The sequence below is a fragment of the Anas acuta genome, chromosome 16, assembly GCF_963932015.1.
Source record: "Anas acuta chromosome 16, bAnaAcu1.1, whole genome shotgun sequence".
Classification (NCBI taxonomy): domain Eukaryota; kingdom Metazoa; phylum Chordata; class Aves; order Anseriformes; family Anatidae; genus Anas; species Anas acuta.
Window position 1 is genome coordinate 15,906,667 of NC_088994.1, and position 19,881 is coordinate 15,926,547.

The 19,881-nt window shown below is 62.9% G+C and overlaps 2 protein-coding genes across 6 annotated transcripts; both read left to right on the forward strand.

Annotated features, from left to right (window-relative positions):
- The first annotated feature begins 232 nt into the window (after window positions 1-232).
- On the forward strand, window positions 233-3,141 carry REM1 (RRAD and GEM like GTPase 1). Of its 2 annotated transcripts, none has more exons than XM_068700489.1 (4): window positions 233-821; window positions 1,016-1,098; window positions 1,996-2,203; window positions 2,345-3,141. In XM_068700489.1, the coding sequence occupies exons 1-4, from the start codon at window positions 506-508 to the stop codon at window positions 2,620-2,622; spliced, it is 885 nt and encodes a 294-aa protein (XP_068556590.1). In that variant the 5' UTR covers window positions 233-505; the 3' UTR covers window positions 2,623-3,141. The 2 variants fall into 2 exon arrangements, with proteins under 2 accessions (XP_068556590.1, XP_068556591.1); XM_068700490.1 differs by having other exon boundaries at window positions 238-821; window positions 1,999-2,203.
- Window positions 3,142-8,520: 5,379 nt separating this feature from the next.
- HM13 (histocompatibility minor 13) lies at window positions 8,521-19,881 on the forward strand. Of its 4 annotated transcripts, none has more exons than XM_068700388.1 (13): window positions 8,521-8,883; window positions 9,860-9,958; window positions 11,105-11,187; window positions 12,011-12,099; window positions 12,727-12,812; window positions 12,915-13,040; window positions 14,592-14,649; window positions 14,940-15,023; window positions 15,328-15,364; window positions 16,333-16,435; window positions 17,056-17,237; window positions 18,825-19,018; window positions 19,475-19,881. In XM_068700388.1, the coding sequence occupies exons 1-12, from the start codon at window positions 8,536-8,538 to the stop codon at window positions 18,973-18,975; spliced, it is 1,446 nt and encodes a 481-aa protein (XP_068556489.1). In that variant the 5' UTR covers window positions 8,521-8,535; the 3' UTR covers window positions 18,976-19,018; window positions 19,475-19,881. The 4 variants fall into 4 exon arrangements, with proteins under 4 accessions (XP_068556489.1, XP_068556491.1, XP_068556490.1 ...); XM_068700390.1 differs by having other exon boundaries at window positions 17,056-17,141; XM_068700389.1 differs by lacking the exon at window positions 18,825-19,018.

Here is a 19,881-nt window from a genome sequence, read left to right on the forward strand (position 1 = left end):
GGGCAACGGGGACGGGATGGAACGGGACGGGACGGGACGGGGCTCCCGGGCAGCCCCGGTGCCGCTTTTCCCCCCCGCTGCTCCCCGGAGCCCGAGGGGTCGCGGCCGGGGGCACCTCGCCCAGCCCCGGCACCGGGAGCCCCGCGGGGGCCTCGGGGACCGGGCAGAGCCCCGGGGGTGCGGGCGGTGGACGGGGAGGGGGGGGGGTCGGGCAGGGGAGGGACCGGCCGCTGCGGGGGCTCCACCTCCCGGTCTTTAAAGCCTCGCCGCTCCGGGGCCGGGCGGCGGTGCCCGGGAGCTCGGCGGAGGTCAGCCCGGTTTGGGAAAAGTTGGGACCGAATTTTTGGGACAAAAATTGGGACAGGAGACCGGGACCAGAGAGGTCGTGCCCGTGGCCTCGGGGCTGCAGGGTCGGGGAGCTCCGGTGGAGCAGAGGGGCTGCCGGGGACCGCAGGGAAGCGGGGACCCCTCGGGGTTCCCGACCCCGCTGCCCCCGGTGCCGCCGATGACCCTGAACACGCAGCGCGGGAGCAAGAGCCCGCTGCGGAGGAGGGCCAGCACCCCTCTGCCGCGGCCCGGGGCACCGGCTGCCACGGCACGGAGCGAGCCCGGGCACCCCCAGCTCGGCCACTCGTCCTCGGAGCCGGGCGGCAGGGCTGCGGCACCCCGGGGCAGTTGGTCCTCCGAATCCTCGGGCTCGTCGGGGTGCTGGGAACCCCAGTACCGTGTGGTGCTGCTGGGGGACCCCGGCGTGGGCAAAACCAGCCTGGCCAACGCCTTCGCCGGCGTCCAGGAGCGGGATCTGCTGGAGCAGCACGGAGGTGGGTGCCCCACGGGCCTGGCGGGGACCCTCAGTTGTGGGGTCGCTCGCCACGGGGCCGGGAGGAGGTGGAGGGGAGGCGGCTGTGCCCGTGTGAGGCCCGGAGGAGCCCGGTGGGGTCGGGGGGGGCCAGCGCTGGGTCTCGGTTGCCCCGGGGAATTTCTGCACCGACCCGGCTCTCCCGGTGTCTTGCAGAGGTGGCCTACGAGCGCACGCTGTCCGTGGATGGCGAGGAGACCACGCTGCTGGTGATCGACGCCTGGGAGCCCGAGCGCAGGGTACGCGGGGCCGGGGCCACTTCCTCGGGCTGGGAACTGCGCAAATCCCTGCTGCTGGGGGGTTTGGGGGGGTGTGGGGGATGCTGTGTGCGTACAGCTGCTGCTTTGGGGGCTCTGCGCTCTGCAGACGTCTCCCTGGGGCTCTCCTGGCTGCGTCTCAGAGCGGGGGAAGCCCAATGGGTAGGACGGGGCCAAGGGTCCCCAATCAGCAGCCATAAAAACAAATTTCTGGGGTCGAGGGACCCCCGATGGGGGCACCCCTCATCCTGAGGTCAGCCCTGTGGCCAAAGCGACAGCCTCAAACTGCCTCTGCCTGCCAGGGAGGGTGCCCGGCACATCCTCACCCCTCTCTGGGTCTCCCATGGTGAGGCACTGGGGGCGCAGGAGCCGTGCGGGTCCCTCATGGGGGGAGGACGGGGCTGCGGGGGGGGGGAGCACAGTGCCAGCAAAATGCAAGGAAATGGCTTGGAAGTGGGGCTGAAGGAGCCAGCCGGGCAAATCCACGTGAGGCAGCGCTGCCAGCCAGGGCACGTGCTCAGCTGGCAGAGCCACGGCCCCGCGAGCCTGGCACGGGGCGTTCGTTCGTGCTGCTCCCTGCCAGCAAGCCCAGCGCCCCCGTGCCCTGCTCCCCGAGGCTGTGGGTTTCCACGGGAGTCAGGATCGGTCCCTGGGAGCGGGGAGGGAGCTGTGAAGGAGGAACTGTGAGCGACCCCAAAAGCCAGGAGCTTTTAAGCCGATTTAGCAACAGGGCCACACGTCTGCTGCCCATGATGCAGGGGCTTTTGGGGTGCATTGGCAGGGCCCATCTATGCCAGGGTGCCTTGCTGCCCTGCCCAGAGCAATTTGGGATGCCGCTGGCCCCCGCAGCGCGGTGACATCCCCTTCCCCACACGGCAGCAGGGCGAGGAGAGCTGGCACCGCAGCCACTGCCTGCAGGTGGGGAACGCGTACGTCATCGTCTACTCCATCACCGACCACGGCAGCTTCGAGAGCGCGGCGGAGCTGCGCATCCAGCTGCGCAGCATGCGGCAGGCCGAGGACATCCCCATCATCCTGGTGGGGAACAAATCCGACCTGGTGCGCTGCCGCGAGGTCTCCGTTGAAGGTAAGAGCCTCCAAAACCGTGTCCCGTCTCCTCCGTCCCCGTGTCCCCTCCCCGTGTCCCCCTGTGCCACGGCTTCTGCTGCGCCCCCGGAGCTGGGGGTGCCAGCGGGGCCGTGCCCCCCTCCCTGCCCTCCCCTTGCAGAGGCCCGTGCGTGTGCCATGATGTTCGACTGCAAGTTCATCGAGACGTCGGCGGCCCTGCAGCACAACGTGGCCGAGCTCTTCGAGGGGGTGGTGCGGCAGCTGCGCCTGCGCCTCGAGGGCAAGGAGGCCGGCGCGCACCCCGCGTCCGTCCACAAGCGCAAGGAGAGCCTCACCAAGAGGGCCCGGCGCTTCCTCGACAGGCTGGTGGCCAGGAACAGCAGCAAGGTGGCCCTCAAAGTCCGCTCCAAGTCCTGCCACGACCTGTCCGTGCTCTGAGAGCCGCCGCGGACCCGTCCCACCGGACTCGGAGGTTGGGGACTCCCCTGTGCCAGCAGCTCCGCGGGTGCACGGAGAGACTGCAGGGGCCGGAGCGATGCTGAGGACACGGAGCTGTTTTAAGCGGTGCTGGTGGACACGCGGGGTGCTCTGGATCCGGCCGCTACCCCTCCAGGAGAGGGGCTGAGCGGGGATGGGTCCCCCGAGCTGCACGTGTGGGACGGGCACTTTGGGGGTGGGAGCCCGGCTGCCCCGTGCTCTGGGGGGCCAGGCTGTGTCCCTGCAGGGCTGGAGCCGTGCTGGAGGTTTCCAGCAGCTCGGCAGGTCGTGGCACTCGTCCTTTGTGGGGCAGGAGGGGGTAGGAGGGCACGGCAGCAGCACCCCCGGCCCCCTCTGCGCCTGGGTTTTGCGCGGCGTCTCCCCTAGCGCTGGCGTTCTTCCGACCCAGGATTTTTCTGCTGTCTTTGTCCTGGTGCGACGGGGAAGCCCCTGCATCCACTGAATAAACACCGTCGGGGATGTGCTGCTCTGCTCTCTGCTGGGTCCCTGCCGTGGGGAGCTGCGGGCTGGGGGTGCGTGGCTGGAGCCGAGCACAATTCCTCGACCGGGGGCCTGCCTCCTGCTGCAGCCCAAACAGCTCAGGGCAGGGAGAGCCTCAGCCTCCAGCCAGGCTTCCTCCAGCCACCATTTAGCCAAAATCTCGGTCCTTGCCCAATGGTCGCAGCACCACCCCCAGCAATGCCAGAAGCCCCTGGCCCCCTGCACCTCCCTACTCCCAACCAGCTCCAGAAAAGCCCCTGGGAAGGGCTCAGCACCAGCCCCAGTTGCTGAGGTGCAGGTTTTGACCCCCCGAGCAGGATTCAAACCCCCGTGGGAGCCACAACCTGGGCTGGGAGCCAAGCCCTGGGCAGCTCTTGGTGCCCTGGGAAGGGGCAGAGGCAGCAGAGGGGACGTGCTGGGGCGCAGCGAGCAGCGAGCGACCCCGGGCACCCGCGGAGGCAACGCCGGAGCCGGTTGTTTTTGGGCTGCGCTGCCGGCGAGCGGCCGGGACGCCGCGGGGGAGCCAGCTCGGCAGCCCCGGGCCCGGCGCCAGGGAGGCTCCGCGGTGCCCTCCCTGCCTGGCTCGGGTCAGGAGTTTCCACTCGTTCCCCATCCCCGGCTCCGTGGCGGGCACGGTGCAGCTGGGGAGGAACCGAGGGGACGGGAGGATGGCTCTGTGCCCGTCCCCGTGAGGGGTTTGTCTCTGCTCCTCGTCCCGGCAGCGGTGCCGGTGCTCGCTCCTCGCTGCTGCTCTGGCTCCAGCCCCTCTGCCCGGGTGCTGCCCCGGAGCTCCCCGTGCCCCAGCTCCCGGTGCTGTGGGTGCTGCCGGGTTCTGGGGCTGCACGGTGTCCGTCCGTCCGTCCGTCCGTCCGTCCTGCAGCTGCAGCCGGTGTTTCCTGCAGCGGGAGGCAAGCGGAGGAAGGCGGGGGGTGTGGGGGGGACTGCGGGATGGAAAGTTGGCAGCCGGCAGCGAGGGGAGTGGAAAGAATGAGCTCAAACCCAGAAAAATGCGGCCGCGCTGGAGGGTGGGAGGAGAGGCCAAGAGGGGGGGCACGGAGAAGAGCTGGGAAAGGGAGGGAGGAAGGAAGGAGGAGCTGGCGGGGGGCCAGGGGCTGCCTGCGGCCCCCAGCCGGGCCCCCACCTGGGCCAGGTACTGCCAGGGCTCGGCAGCTCCAGTCCCTCCAGCAACAACTCTCGGGGCTGCCACCTCCCTGCTGGTGCCATCGGTCCCAGTGTCACCCATCCCAGCACAGCCACTGTCCCCAGTGCCACCTCCCCTGGTGCTGTTTGTCCCCGTGCCATGCCCCCGGTGCCACCCCGGGGAGCCCCCCGTCCCAGTGCTCGCTGCCTCCCCGGGCCAGGGGACCCCACGGTGGCCACGGTGGGACCAGGTCCTGTGCCCGTCCCCAGCCCCTGGGGCACACGGGGTGCCCTTGTGCTCATCTCCCACTTCTCCAGGGTCTTCTTCCAGGGATGTTTTAGGATCAAGGGCCTGCACCCAAAGCGTTTTCCCTCTCCCCTGGTGCCCCCGTTTGTTGCCACCATGGGGCCGGAGCAGCCTCCCCGGCACGGGGCGAGTTAAAGGCTGGCTCGAGCGTGCGGCAGCGCATCTTCTCATGGGGAGCTGCCAAAAAAAGCAGAGGGGAGGAGGGCGGCCGCTTCCCCGCGCACCACGGGGGCCAGGTCCTGCCCTTGGTCCCCGCAGGACGGCTGGGAAGTCCCTCCTGCTTTCCCAGCCGGAGCCACCACTCGCGCAGCAAAGCCCCACGGAGGCTGCGTGGGGAGCAGCCCCACAGCCAGGTCCCCGTTTCGGTGCCCAGACCCCAGCCCCAAAACAGCGCTTGCAGCACCAGCACCGGGCAGAGGGCACCCAGCGGGGAGCTGAGGCACCCGCAGGAAAAGCTCACAACCCACAACCTCGGGGCTGCTTTGGAGCAGGGCCGTAAAGGTCTTTTGAAGGGTTTTTTGATAAAAGGCTCCGCCGTGGAATACACCAGAGCGTGAGCATTTCTGCTGCTATTTTGGGTTCTGGCCTAACGATGTGCTGGGAGGGCAGGAGCAGCTCCCAGCCCTGCAGCCTTCGGTTTGGGGGCTGTCCCCGTTAGCCTCAGCCCTACCCGGGGCCAGCAGCAGGCTCGCAGCCCAGCTGATATCACAGGCAGAGATTTTCCTGCAAAAAGGGGCTTGCAGAGGCCTCCTGGGCACAGGGCACAGGGCGCAGCACCTTCCCTGCCTCCCCCCGGGGTGTCCCTGAGGAGGCATCCCAGAGTTTGGTGCAAAAGGAGCAGAATTTGACTCCCTGTCTCCCTGCCCTCCTCCACCAGCGCCCGGGGCCGTTGCCCGGTTTGGTTGGGTTCTCACGGATGCTCAAAGAGTTTTCAATAACAGGGACACAGCCGAGCAGTGGGGGCACGTTTCTGCTCCCAGGGTGACAGGGAACAGAGGGGGAGATGCTGCTTTTGCTCCTTGACAGAAACCAGATTCGAAGGAGAGCCGTGAGGGGTCCCCGCAGAGGGCTCCAGGTAGCAGCAGGAGCTGTCCCCAAAACGTGCAGCGCCCAGAGAGACACCAGGACCTGCGGGGATGGATTTAGGGGACGAGCAGGCACCTGAAGGCATCGGTGAGGGGCTGGTACGGGGGCTTTTAGCTTTGCTGTGGCCACCATGGGGTCTGCCTCCCGTGCCATCCCGCAGGGTGGGACACGGCGGGGCACGCTGTCCCCGTGGCTGCGTGCTGCTGACCCCGCTGCTCGTCCTTCTCCTTGTGGGAGCATCGGTGACACCGAGAGGACAGCAGCCCGGCAGGAGGCCAGCCCCGGAGCAAGGCACAGCGGTGCTCCCGAGAGGCCTTTTCATCTCCTCGCTGCCTGAAATACGAAACTATGAATCACCCCAGGTCCTGAAATAGATTCATTATTTTTTTGTTTAAGAGACAAATATGTTTTAAAAAAAAAAAAAAAATGTTGAAGCGTGCCTTGTCTCCCTGCTGTGCTCCCTTCCCCTGCCCGCAGCTCGGCTCCAAGCCAGTCCCCGGGCCGGCGGAGGCGTTGGCTGAGGGGGGGGCTCTGCCTGCACCACCATGGGGACCCCTTGCAGCCACCCCAAGGGGAGCCCTGGGGAGCAGGCAGCCAGGTGGGGACACGGTGGGACCCCGACGGTGGCACAGGGACACGCTGCGGGTTCAGGAGGTCGATTTCCCCGCGTAACAAGATGCAGCTGTCAGAAACTGCTGAATTTACAGGATTTACAGGCTGTGGGAAGGGTGAAGCAAAAAAGGGCTGTTTGCTGCGTGCAGGTGGGCTGGGAGAGGACAGGGGGTGCACAGCGGGGCAGAAGCACGGTCCCTCATGGGGGACGCGGGATGCACGAGGCACAACAAACCCGGGGCTGGATGCGAAGCCCGAGCCCCAGACCTGAGCACACGTGGTGCGGACTGCGGAGCTGTCCCGTGTCCCGTCCTCTCCCTCCTTCCAAAAATGCTGTCCATACTTAGGCAGCCACCGCCGCTCTCCCCTTCCCAGGCAAAATGTCAGCACAGATCCTCAGCGGCGGGGTAAACAACGCCGGGCTGACACAGCGCAGCGGTCCGAGCACCAGCAGGCGCGTGCCATCCATCAGCGGGATCCGCCTCGCACTACGGCCCCAAAACCGGCACGGATTCACGGACTGTCGGCTCAAAAGGACCCACGGGATGGCTCAGTCCGACCCCTTCATCCTGATGGTGTCGAGAGGGTACCGGCATCGCCCCAGATCCCCCAGACCCCGCACATGCAGCGTTCAACCCAACCCTCGCCCCTCATCTTCCTCCCCGTCCTCCACCCCGCAGAGGCTGCGATGGCCCCCTCTGCCCCACAGCGAGGAGGGAAATGGAGGTAAATCTGCAGGTAAATTTGGAAGCACTTGGAAGTACATTTGAAGGCATTTGGAGGTGTATTTGGAGATAAATTTGGTGGTGTATTTGGAGGTAAATTTGGTGGTGTATTTGGAGGTAAATTTGAGGTAAAATCAGAGGTGTATTCAAGGTAAGTTTGGAGGTCCATTTGGAGATATATTTGGAGGAATATTTGGAGATGTATTGGAGGTACTTTTGGAGATAAATTTGGAGGTAAATTTGGAGGTGTATTCAAGGTAAGTTTGGAGGTCCATTTGGAGGTGTATTTGGAGGTAAAATGGAGGTATTTGGAGGTAAATTTGGAGGTATTTTGAGGCACACTTAGACGTATTTTGAGGTATATTTGGAGATGTATTGGAGGTCCATTTGGAGATTAATTCGGAGGTGTATTTGAGGTAAGTTTGGAGGTCCATTTGGAGGTGTATTGGAGGTACATTTGGTGATGTATTTGGAGGTATATTTGGAGATGTATATTAGGTATCATTGGAGATAAATTTGGAGGTGTATTTGAGGTAAGTTTGGAGGTCCATTTAGAAGTGCATTTGGAGGTAAAATTGAGGTATTTAGAGGTAAATTTGAAGGTTTATTAGATGTAAGCTTGGAGTTCCATTTGGACATGTATTGGAGGTACGTTTGGAGAAAAATTTGGAGGTAATATTGGGGTAAATTTGGAGGTGTACTCGAGGCATATTTGGTGTATTCAAGGTGTACTTGGAGGTAGATTTGGAGGTAGATTTGGAGGTAAAATGGAGGTATTCGGAGGTAAATTTGGAGGTTTATTAGAGGTAAATTTGGAGGTCTCTTTGGAGTTATTTGGAGGTATTTGGAGGTATATTTGGAGATGTATTGGAGGTATATTTGGAGAAAAATTTGGGGGTAAATTTGGAGGTGTACTTGAAGCATATTTGGTGTATTCGAGGTGTATTTGGAGATACATTTGGAGGTAAAATGGAGGTATTTCAAGGTAGATTTGGAGATTTATTAAAGGTAAATTTGGAGGTCTATTTGGAGGTCTATTTGGAGTTATTTGGAGGTATTTGGAGGACCATTTGGAGATGTCTTTGGAGGGATATGTGGAGATGTATTGGAGGTATATTTGGAGAGAAATTCGGAGGTAAATTTGGAGGTGTACTCGAGGCATATTTGGTGTATTCGAGGTGTACTTGGAGGTACATTTGGAGGTATTTGGACGTAGATTTGGAGGTTTATTAAAGGTAAGCTTGGAGGTCCATTTGGAGTTATTTGGAGTTATTTGGAGGACCATTCAGAGATGTATTTGGAGGGATATGTGGAGATGTATTGGAGGTGTATTTGGAGAGAAATTCGGAGGTAAATTTGGAGGTGCATTCGAGGCATATTTGGAGGCAAAACTGAGGTACTTGGAGGTAGATCTGACAGTTTATTAGAGACAACTCTGGGGCTATTTGGCGTTGTACCGGAGGCCCATTTAGAGCTACACACAGCTCTACAACGGCATTAAAAATGGCGGCGTGTTTGTGTGGTGGTGTGGGGGGGGGGCGCAACCGGCGGTCTCCTAGCAACGCGCGGCGGGCCGGCGTGCCCGTGACGCACGCACGCGCGCACGCGCGACGCGTGACGCACTTCCGGCCGGTACGGGGGACGTGTCGGTGCGCCATGGAGGAGGCGGCGGCGCTCAACGGCAGCGCCGGGCCTGGGGCCTCCCCCTCGCCCCCCGCCGCCGCCACCGCCTCCGCCCGGCCGCCCGCTACCCCCGAGGGCATGGCGCTGGCTTACGGCAGCCTGGTCCTCATGGCGCTGCTGCCCATCTTCTTCGGGGCGCTGCGCTCCGTGAGCTGCGCCAAGAGCAAGGTAACGGCGGGCCTAACGGTAACGGGCCTAACGGTAACGGGCCTGCACCGGGAGGGGGGGGGGGCACCGGGGATGAGGGGGGGCTGCACCGGTTCCTCGCGGCCCGCTGGGGCTGTGCCCTGCGAGGGGGTCGGGGGAGGCACCGGGGAGCTGCCGGTGCCCGGTAACCCCCTGCCGGTGCCCCCCCGGTACCCCCCCGGTGACCCGGTTCCTCCATCCCCGGTGCCCCGGGACCTCCCCCCCCCCTGTGCTCCACAACGCCTCAGGGAGGGGGCTGCGTCCCGAGCCTGGCTTCTTGCTGTTATTTGTCCCCGGGGCTCCCGGTGGTGCCCCGGAGCTCCCCGCAGCCCGGTAACCGGGGCCGTGATCCCCGTGATCCTGCCCGTGTTTCCCTTCCCGAGCTGCCAGTGCTTCCATGGAGCCGCTTTGCATAACGGCTCCTGCGGCCGGGCGCCCTGACAGGTGCTGGGTGCCGGTGTCCGCCCGCAGGGAGCACAGAGCGGGGCTGGGGGCACAGGAAGGGGACCCCCGGGGTGGGGAGGGGGCGTCCCAGCAGCGAGGTGAGGACCGAGGGGCTGGCGGGAGGGCGGCGGCGCTGGGAGTGCAGCAGCCATATGGTGTGCACAGATGGGGACGGGCTGGCAGGAGCCGCCAGGGGCCCAGCTCTGCGCTGGGTGGAAAAGGGAAAAACGCAGTGCAGGGGGGGGCAGCGCCGCTCCCCTCCCGAGAGGAAAAGCGCAGGGAGCTGGAGCAGCCCCGGGAAGGATGGATGCAGGTTTGTTTTTCCCCTCCTGGGTTCTGCCCGTGACGCAGCCCCAGCTCTGGGGACCACAGGGGGCCAGCTGCTGGGATTCTCCTCCACAAAGCCACCGCGGTGCTGCCGCGGAGCCCTGCGGGGTCCCTGTAGGGTCTGTCGGGTACAAGGGCACAACACAGGTCACATTAACCCGCTCGTGTCCTCTCCTTCGCTCCCCAGAACTCCTCGGAGATGCCGGAGACCATCACCAGCCGAGATGCTGCTCGATTTCCCATCGTTGCCAGTTGCACCCTTCTGGGGCTCTACCTCTTCTTTAAAGTGAGTGCACCCCAGGAACGGGGCTGGGTTCCCTGGTGCAGGGACAGAAGGCACCCGGTGTCCCCAAGCAGGGGACGTGCCTTCTCCCCGTGCTGCGCAGCCTTTGGGTAGCTTGGGGCCGCAGAGAGGCACCTCGCCTGGCTCCTGGCCTGCTGGGGAGAGCTGAGGAGGTGGGGTTTATTGTACCGAGCTAGAAATATTTGAATTTACAGCCTTATCTCTGCTGATAGCGGGCACCGGGCAGCAGCCAGCCCAGGTGGCTTCCGGCCTGCCTGAGCCTCTGCGGGCTGGCAGCACTGTGCATGGGTCTGTGCCATGGGGAAAAACTGTGTGGAGGCCACTGAGGCTGCGTGGGGACCAGCTCTGTGGCGGGGGGGGCAGGATTTGGCCTCCCCAGCAGTGTTTCCTGCTCCCCCGGTTGAATTCCCCCTGGATTTGCCAGTGGGGTCACGGGGCTGCAGCTCCTCCTTCAGGCTAACGCTAGGAAAGCAGTGAAGGAGTAAATCTGCCCCGCTGCTGCTGGAGGGGGCACTGGGGCAGCCCCCTGATCCGCCAGCATCCTCTTTAGGTGCCAGGAAAGAGTTTAGGAACGTGCAGTGTGCCCCCGTGGTCTGTGGTGTTCCCTTTTAGTGTCTGTGCTGTGCCCTAAGCTCTGCTGCCCCACCACCCTTCCTCCCAGGAGAGCAGGAGGGCCCACGGCTCTCTGGCCGTGGCAAATCACTTCTCCAGGGGTGCAGCGAGCTCTGAATCACGGCGTGGGATTGAACCGAGCAGCAGCTGTGTGTTTTGAGGGGCAGGAGCTCCAATAACGCCCCGCAAAACTGGAGCAGGGAGCGCTCGGATGCTGCCCCGCTCCCTGCCGCTCTGCGGGGACCTGGCGGGGGAGCCGTGCCCTCCTTTCTGCAGCACAGGAGTTATTTTTTGAGCTGAGCGGCTCGCAGGTGTGCCACAGCTCGTGTGTTTTGCGAGCAGGCAGCTATTTCCAACATATTTTATAGCAGCAGGGCGAGGATTTGGGTTATTGCAGCTCCTTCCCATCCCCATGGAGCCCCGCCGCAGCAGCTGCCGGTCACAGTGAGGCACTTCCCTTCGGTATCAGCGAGGAGAACACAGCACTAACCCCCTCCCCGTGGTTTTCCCTTGCAGATATTCTCTCAAGAGTACATCAACCTCCTGCTGTCCATGTATTTCTTCGTGCTGGGGATCCTCGCCCTGTCCCACACCATCAGGTAGGGTGCTGAGCTGATCTCACGGTGGCGTAAAGCACCGTCACCACGTGGCAGAGCCAAATCCCAGCTCCTGGAGGCTTTTCCCTCGGTGGATCTGGAGGGCAGGCAGGGCTGGAGCACGCTGCGAGCCCGTCCTGCTGCAGGAGCTGGGGCAGGCCAAGGCTCAGCAGTCCCAGTGGTGCTGTGCTCCGAGCTCGTAGCTGGTGGAGCCAGCATCCCACCCCGAGAAGCTGCCTCGAGGAGGGCCGAGCTCCCCAGCACCGCAGTTCCCTTCCTGCAGCAGCTGGCACGGGCAGCTGGAGCTCTCCGTAACGTCCCCAACATCTCGCACTCGTGTTTGGTGCAAGGTGCTGAAAGCTCGGGCTGTTTCAGTAACCGAAAAGCAGAACTGGTTTCCTGTTTCCTGAGCTGGGGACCAGATGCTTTCCCTAGAGCAGCGCTGCCGTTCTGCCTGGGCTCATGCCCTGCTCCCAGCTCGCTCACAGAGCTGTGGCCCGGCCAGTTCTGGGTGCCCAGAGGCTTTTTGGGGGCACAGTGCAAGCCCCATCAGGGCTGGGATCTCCCTTCCCATACGAGGCGCTTTGTGCCTGTTCCCTAGAGCGTTTGGGGACTCTGACGTGCCCGTGGATCCTCCCCTGGGGGAGGACGAGCTCCCACACTTGGTGACAAGCTGGGGCTCGTTCCAGTCCCTGACATGGCAAACCCTGAGACTTCCCTGCCCTGCGAGGGGACCGATGTTCATGTGGAGGTGCTGGGCAGTGCCTCGGGTGGGGTTTCTGTAGAACTGCCCTTCTCTGCAACTTTTTTTTTTCTCTTTTCCCAGCCCCATGATGAACAGATTCTTCCCTGCAAACTTCCCCAATAAACAGTACCAGCTCCTCTTCACCCAGGGCTCCGGGGAGAGCAAGGAAGGTACGTTAGCCTGCCAGTCCTTCCAGGTTTTTGAATGTTTTCTCCTTTCACTGTTTTGTTTTACTTGTTTCGACTTTCAGCCCTTCTGAACAACCTCCCCAAAGACTTTCCTCTTGCTCCTTGCTGTGCCTCTGTAGCCAGCGTGAGTGCTGCCAGCTCTGCACAGACGTGTGTTGTCTTACACCAGCACTCTCCCTTTTTTTATCCCTGCCTGTCAGGGAGTTCCCAAACCCAGAGAGTTACAGATCGGGGCTCGTGGCTGGTGTTAAATGCCTTACCTTCTGATGTTACCACCAGGAGTTAACTGGGTGCAGGAAGAGGGAGCAGGTCTGCCCCTCCTTGCCCTAGGAGAGAGCCTGAATCCAATTTCCTTATTGACAGAAGGCTGGCAGATGCTGTCCTTGTGGCAGAATCTGGCTGAAGGAGGAGGTCTGTCTCGCAGTGCAGGCTGCTCACACGTCATTTGGACCTGGGGGCTGTGGGCACGGCCATTTTTAGGGGAGGATTCCCCTTTTTGGGGCACGAGCGCTGCGGTCTGTGGTGCTGCCCCGCCGTGAACTCGCCCTCCTCCACAGGAGGGGAAGCTGCCAGGCCTGCCCCGTGGCTGACTTCTCTCTTTTATTGCAGAAATAGTGAATTACGAGTTCGACACCAAGGATCTGGTGTGTCTGGCCCTGAGCAGTGTTGTCGGGGTCTGGTACCTGCTGAGGAAGGTGAGAGAGCCTGCTGGGGGGGCAGGGACTGGGCAAGGCGTGAGGCTGCGGCTCTGCACCTGCCTTGGGATCCCACCTCTCCTTTTTTTGTGTCCTCCTCAGCACTGGATCGCCAACAATCTCTTCGGGCTGGCGTTTTCCCTCAACGGGGTGGAGCTGCTGCACTTGAACAACGTCAGCACCGGCTGCATCTTGCTCGGGGGCCTCTTCATCTACGACGTCTTCTGGGTAAACGGGAGCACTCCCCAGGGCGGACGCGAGTTGCAGCCGGTGGCGGAAGGCATGTGCGTGGCCTCGTGCCTCTTCGGAGGCAGCTCGCTGGCTGAACACACGCTCGCAGTCAGGATTTCCACTTCCTCAGCCCGGAGGGGTGCGGTGGGGATGACAGAATCAAACGGAGGCCGAACGTGGCTCAGCAAATGGCTGTGTTTTTAAATTCCTGGCTTCGAGTGCTCAGGGCTGCAGGGATCTCGTCGGGGAGCCTGGTTGCTGTAGGCTGCCCGTGTGTTGAGCATGTCCCGTCCTGGTGACCTGCGTTCCTAGGAGCTGCCCGGTGCCTGGCTGCAGGATGAGGCTGTTCTGGGCTCTGCTGCTCCTGTTTGTATCGGTGCCTCAGCTCTGGCATCAGCTGGCTTCCTCGGTGTCCTTCTGTTCTGCACCGAGAACCAAATGCTGGAGGGCCTCCAGGCGTTTTCCCTCAGCCAGCACAGCCCTCCCGTGTCTTTATTCCCAGGTTTCCCTTATCTTTCTGCAACGGTTCTGGTTCCTTTTCTCCTGAGTCCTGTGTAATGTCTGTATTCCTCAGTCTTTCCTGTCCGTCTCACCTTCCAAATCACTGTTTCATCATGTCTCAGAGCTTGTGGACCTTGAGGTCTGTCCAGCAGCACCACAGATGCCTGAGGAATCCTGTCCTGTTTAAGCCTGGCTGCGGTGTTTTTGTGTTTGGCCAGTGCTCCCCGTTCCACAGATCTCAGCTGTGCTTTGTTCGTCCTTGTGCCACCTCCAGTGCTCCCAGCAAGAGAGCAGCAAGCCTGCAGACCTCACATACCCAGCGCCTTGCATTGTTTTTGGGGTGTGAGCGTCCTCACAGAGCCGTGCAGGACACAACCCTCTTTGCTCAGCCCTGCTGCTGCCCATCCAGGTCGGCTTCCCCACGTGGAGCTGCTCCCTGCAGGGACCAGGCACTTGGTTCTTAGCGTGGATTTAATCAGAGAGAGATCCGAGTTGAATTTCAGAAAGGAAGTGGAATTGCTTGGTGTGCTGATGGTAGTGTTTTCCCCTGTGTAGATTTGGGGAGAAATCATACCAGATTCTTTTACCTGGTGCCAGCACGGAGTGTTGTGGCTCCGTGGCAAAGACCAGAGCTTGCTTTAAGGATTTTCTTGAAAGAGCTGAGGGCTGTAGGCGTTAACCAGCGTGTGGCTCATCTCCCTGCTGCTGGGCAGCCAGGCCTGGAGCTGGAAGGGAGCAGAGCGGGGTGTTTGACCTCCGTGTTTACAGTCCATCCGCAGAGGTGCTGGTGTTTGGAGCTGACGGTGCAGAACAGGCACTGACCTTGGAGCAAACGTCACTGACAACTGCTCCGTCCCTGGGGCTTTTGGGCTGGGACCCGCAGGCAGCTCCCTGCACCCCGTCAGACTTTGTACCGGTGGCTCCCCGAGGCTGAAGGCAGCCTGCTCAGGGCTCGAGGGGTTCTCCAAGCACTGCTGGGGGGAAAATGCCGCGGTGTGCGTGTCCCCGTGCAGCCGTCCTCACCCCGACTCCTCTGCTCACCCCTAGGTCTTTGGCACCAACGTGATGGTGACGGTTGCCAAATCGTTCGAGGCTCCGATAAAACGTGAGTACATGCTCCCGAGCTCCCCCCAACAGGGGTGCAGTTGCAGCTGCTTTAAAAAAAAATAAATAAATGTGAATTTGGGGGTGGTGGAGCAGGCAGTGGCTCGGGTTCTGGGAGCTGTAGCCGAGACCCGTGCATGGGGCTGGCCCCAAATCCCTCAGGTTTCCCATTCCAGTGCCCGGGGCTGGCCCCGGAGAGAGCGGGAGGGGGCCTGGGATGGGGCTGGGGTCCTGCCTGATCCTATTTGGCCAGGCATGGTGGTGCTGAGCTCTGCCCTTCTCTGCTTGCAGTGGTTTTCCCTCAGGACCTGCTGGAGAAGGGTCTGGAGGCCGACAACTTCGCCATGCTGGGGCTGGGAGACATTGTCATCCCAGGTGAGGACACAAGGGGGAGAACGTCACCAGGACTGAGCGAGACAGCCACGGGGAGCCCCCCCAGGCAGGGGGATCACTCCCTGTGCTGTGCTTTTGGCTGTGCTGGAGCCCCCCCAGCCTCACACCGGGGCTGGGAGCTGCGTGGGTGGGTGCCAGAGCCCCCCCCCCCCCGGGTCTCCCCTTGGGGTCGGGGCCGTGCCGGTGCTGTCCCGGTGCCACGAGAGGGCACTGTGAGCCCAGGCACGGCCGCGGGTGGCTGAAGGCTCTGCCTTCCTCTGCCTCCATCCTCTCCTTCTCCCTGCAGGGATCTTCATCGCCTTGCTGCTGCGCTTTGACATCAGGTGAGGGGGTGGTGGGGAAGGGTCCCGCACAGGCTGGGTCTTGCAGCGCGCTCCGGTTGTTGTTGTAGGGGGAAAAAAAGGGGAAGGGGAAGCCAGGAGTTTGGTTGTGTGCTCTCATCTGAGGTTTGGGGTGGGGATGCAGGAGAGCAGCTGGAAGAAGCAGCTCCTGGAAGAGCAGAAATGAGCAGGGCTGGGCGTGGGGATAAATCCTGAGCTCGTGAGCATTGCTCATGGGGAGAGGGGGGGGGCAGCAGCACCCAGGGACCTCGCAGGCTCCCTGACCCCAAGGAGCAGGATTCGTGCTGCCGTGGCGTGGAGGAGAAGTGGAAATAAAGTGAGACGGAGCTGGGGTGCTGCTCGTGTGTCTGTCCCCACGGGGGAAGGCAGCTCCTTCCCACGCAGGGCGGCTGCACCTGCTGCTGGGGCGTAGCTCCCAGCACTTGCCCCACACCAGCCCCACATCTCTGGCTCGGGAGCTGCTGGGAACGGGCTGCCTCGTGCAGCTGCAGCGCCGTGGCCCCGCTCCTGTCGCTGTTGCACAGCCCCTCTGCTCCCTGCCAGCACTTCCAGGTGTTTCCACCCACATCCTGCCTGCACCTGCTGGGAATCCCAGCGATCAAACGCCACGTGCAGCGAGCAGGCAGCGGGGGGAGGACAGCGGGGGGGGGATCCTCTCTGGGACTCCTCTGGGTCCCAGCACTGCCTCCTGCACCCCACAGCCACCCAGCAGTGGGATTTGGCAGCTTTTTCCCTTCCCCACCACCTCACATGGCTGTAACCCCATCCAGCCCCAAAAAGGACCGGGGGCTGTGCTGGTGGCAGCCTCTGTGCTGGCCCTGAGGCCGGGCAGAGCTCTGCTCCCTGCACCCTGACCTCATGGGAGATGTCCTGGGCAGCTGGGCCAGCTCATTTTGAGCCACTGGCATCCCACAGCCCGAACTAAGCTTGCTCTGCTCCCTTCCCTCCAGCCTGAAGAAGAACACGCACACGTATTTCTACACCAGCTTCGTGGCCTACATCTTCGGGCTGGGCCTGACCATCTTCATCATGCACATCTTCAAGCACGCCCAGGTGAGCCCTGCCCTTCTGCCCCACGGGGGCACGCGGCCGGACGCGCCAGCCTGGCCACAAGCGTCCCAGGCACGCCAGGAAAAAGCAGATGTTCCTTTGGCTTCACTTTCCCAGCTCCTGCCTGTGCCTTGCCCTCCTCCAAACCCCCGTGGGTCTGCCTGGAGCTGAGCCTTCAGGCTGAGAGCAGCACCTCAGCACCCAAGGAGCACAGTGGGGGGCTCCAGGAGCACTCTGTGGGTGCTGTTGCTGCCCTGTGGGGTTTCTCGGTGTGTTCACAGCCCGCAGTGGGTGCCCAGATTCTCCTGGAGCCCGTGGAGGTGCCCAGGAAGGCGCTGAGCTGTGGGTGAGCACAGGCAGCCTGGCTTACGGGTGGCTTTTGGGTGCTGTCTGTGACCCCAGCGCTCACCTCCACCACGAGCCGGGAGGTTGGCACCCCTCTGCCAGGCAGCCTCTGTGCCACTTTGGGTCCCTGTGGCAGGATTTTTGTCCTGCTGGGCTCTCGGAGCAGCTTGCTGGGGCTCTCCCCTCTCTGCACAGCGGAGATGTGGTGGGGACAGGGCCCTGCCCTCCCGAGGGGCTATCTGTGGTTGGGTTTAATCGATTTTTTTTCTCTCTGGCAGCCTGCTCTGCTGTACCTGGTCCCCGCGTGCATCGGATTCCCCCTGCTTGTGGCCTTGGCGAAGGGAGAAGTAACCGAAATGTTCAGGTGGGCCTCGGCGGGGGTCGGAGCTGTTTTGCCCACGGCGCTGGAGCACAGGAAGCATGCAGATGTTCCCACGCCCGGGCACAGCTGGAGGGACAGGTTCATCTGGGCAGGCTCGGGGTGTGCGTGCGCGCGTTTGCGGAGGCGGAGGGAGCCGGGTGTGTGCTCGGACACGCCGAACCTGGCTCCTGCCACCTCCCGGGAGCCCTCGGTGCCCTACCCAACGGGGCAGGCAGCGTTTTGGGAGCTGCCGAGCTCTTCCCCTGCTCTGGCAGGCAAGGGAGAGGGTGGGACCGCGCACCTGGTGCCGAGAGAGACTTGGTCATTGTGTGTCCCAGCGCCCGTGGGTGGGGGAGGATGGAATTGGAGCCAGCTGCGGGAGCAGCCGGGGCTGGTTCGAGCACATCCCGGCTTCCCCGCTGGGGTGTAGGGGAGGCGCTTTGCAGCTGGCTCCCTTGGGACTGCAGATGTGTGGGGGGGGGGAAAAAAAAAAAGGAGCTGGAAAAAGGGATCTCTGCTGTGCTCCAGGCATCGCCCAGCGGCAGCAAAAAGGCTTTTTTTTTTGGCAAAAAGGCTGGGCTGCCCCTTCCTGCACACACACACAGCCCCAGGCTGCGGGGATGTTTGTTCCCTGCCCGTGGCTGAGGGCACCTGAAGCAGAGCAGGGAAGGGAGCATTCATCCAGGGCTCCTGGGGGTTCCTGTGGGGGCCAGCCCGAGCCCCCAGCCTGCCCAGGAGGGGAAGGAAAACCAAAGCCTGAGCTCCGTGAGGGCTGTGGGGCTGCCCCAGAGCCTCCTCCCTTCCCCTGGGAGCCGCAGGTATGCGTGTTCCCACCGGGCTGTCAGCTGGGCCCGGCTCCCCAGCCCTGCAGCACCTGCCCCGTGCTTTGATGTCGGCTTCTGACGATCTCTGCTGCAGGCACCGAGTGTCCTGGGCTCGTCCTTCCTGTGCACCTGGGTTCCTGCAGCCGCTCTCCCGTGCGCCCTGACTCACCCGCCCGCAGCGGCACCTCCCTGCTCCTGCCCCAGGAAAACAAAACTGGGGGGGAGGGAAAAAATGAGCTGAGGGGCTGCAAACCCACCCCCCCGTGGAGCCTGGCAGCTGGTTTTGGGGAAAAAATGCCCCCAAAGCGCTGCCTGCTGCTGGGAGGGAACTCTGCCAGGGCGAACAGTGGGGCTGTGGGGTTGGAAATGGCTCCAGGTGCTGTCGGGGGAAGCAGGACGTGGCAGGGCTCCTGCCTGCAGGCTTCGTCCCTCACTGCAAGGAATTTCCCCCCCCCAGGTGTAGCTCCCCTGCAACGTTTCCACTCCTCCCAGTTGCTCACTGGGCTCGCTGCCCAGTGCAGCTCCCTGCACACACGGGGGGGGTTTCAGCCTGGGGGCAGCTCGGTGCTGTGGTGAGGATGGTCAGATCCTGACCTTGGCTCTGAGCTGCTCCCCTGCCGTGCCCCCCCTGTCCTCCAGCTGCACCAGAGCCTCTTTTCTCCCCCTCTGCTCCCCCAGGGGCTGCCTCCTCCTGGGGTCTCAGCCCTTTTCCCCCCCCCAGGGCTGGCGGTGCAGGGTGCTGGGGTTTCAGCTGTCTCACTTGGAAACTCTTCTGCTTTTTCTTTCTCTTTCTCTCTCTCCCCCTTTCTCCTTTCTGCCCTGTCCTTCCCCCTTTTCCCTTCCTGCTTCCCTCCTCCTGCAGCTATGAATCCTCTGCTGAAATCTTGCCGCACACGCCGCGCCTCACCCACTTCCCCACCGTGTCCGGCTCGCCGGCCAGCCTGGCTGATTCCATGCAGCAGAAATTATCCTGCCCCCGCCGACGCCGGCAGCAAAGCCCCAGTGCCATGTAGCAATCGAGCACGGTGCCCTTTTTTTGTCTCTCGCTCTGGCCAGGTAGGGGCTCATCCCGCCTCTCCCCTTTCCCCAGCCTTCGCCTCTCTGCTCCGGGCTCCCTTCTCCTCCTCTGGGGGGACCAAAGGGGGGGCGAGGAGCTGACGGCTCTGCCCCCTGTGCTCCCAAATCTCCTCCGTTAGGGCCCGGGGCAGTGCTGCGGGGGTTTTGCAGGCAGAGGAGCGTGGCCCTGGGGGTGTTGCTGCTGTTTTTCCTGCAGCCCCCCCTTCAAAAATCAGTGCTCAGCCCCACGTGGAGAGCCTGGTGCCCTCTGGGGAGCCCAGCTGTGCTTTTGGGAGCAAGGATCAGTCTGGAGGGACGAGCTCCCAGGCACAGAACCGACTTGCCCCCCCCCTGTACCAAGCCCTCCTGGTGCTCCAGGCTGATCTCAGCACGTGCTTGTCCCCAGGGCAGGGCTCCCCCCTGCTAATTGCACCCCTCTCGTCCCTCTGTCCCCAGCTACGAGGAGAGCTCTACCCCCAAGGAGGCGCCGGGGGCCTCCAAAGAGGAGCCCACAGCAGCTGACAAGAAGGAGAAGTGACCTTGCCCGGGGGGGCCAGGCTCGGCGCTGCCGGGCTGGGACCCTTCCAGACCCCCCCTCGAGTGACAGACGACGAGACAATTGTGCCAGAGCATCGTGTTGTGTGTGTCGGAGCAGCCGCCCAGGTGGGGGGCATCGATGTACGCCGCGTGTCCACCCCCCTCCCTGTTCCCTCCCCACCCCCCTTGGGGGCCGTGCAGCCCCCCCTTCCCTTTCGCTTGGGCTCCTTTGGGGGCACGGGGCGGGCGGGCGGCACCCCACAGGCCGGTTTTTAAATTTTGTATTGTGCATTTGCTTTCTCTCATATTAAACCATCTCAAAGGAA

Coding starts and splice junctions, on each gene's coding strand:
- REM1 (XM_068700489.1), top strand. CDS start 506: ATGACCCTGAACACGCAGCGCGGGAGCAAGAGCCCGCTGCGGAGGAGG. Junction 822..1,015: donor TCTGCTGGAGCAGCACGGAG/GTGGGTGCCCCA, acceptor GGTGTCTTGCAG/AGGTGGCCTACGAGCGCACG. Junction 1,099..1,995: donor CCTGGGAGCCCGAGCGCAGG/GTACGCGGGGCC, acceptor CCCACACGGCAG/CAGGGCGAGGAGAGCTGGCA.
- HM13 (XM_068700388.1), top strand. CDS start 8,536: ATGGCGGCGTGTTTGTGTGGTGGTGTGGGGGGGGGGCGCAACCGGCGG. Junction 12,813..12,914: donor TCTGGTACCTGCTGAGGAAG/GTGAGAGAGCCT, acceptor TGTCCTCCTCAG/CACTGGATCGCCAACAATCT. Junction 13,041..14,591: donor TCATCTACGACGTCTTCTGG/GTAAACGGGAGC, acceptor GCTCACCCCTAG/GTCTTTGGCACCAACGTGAT.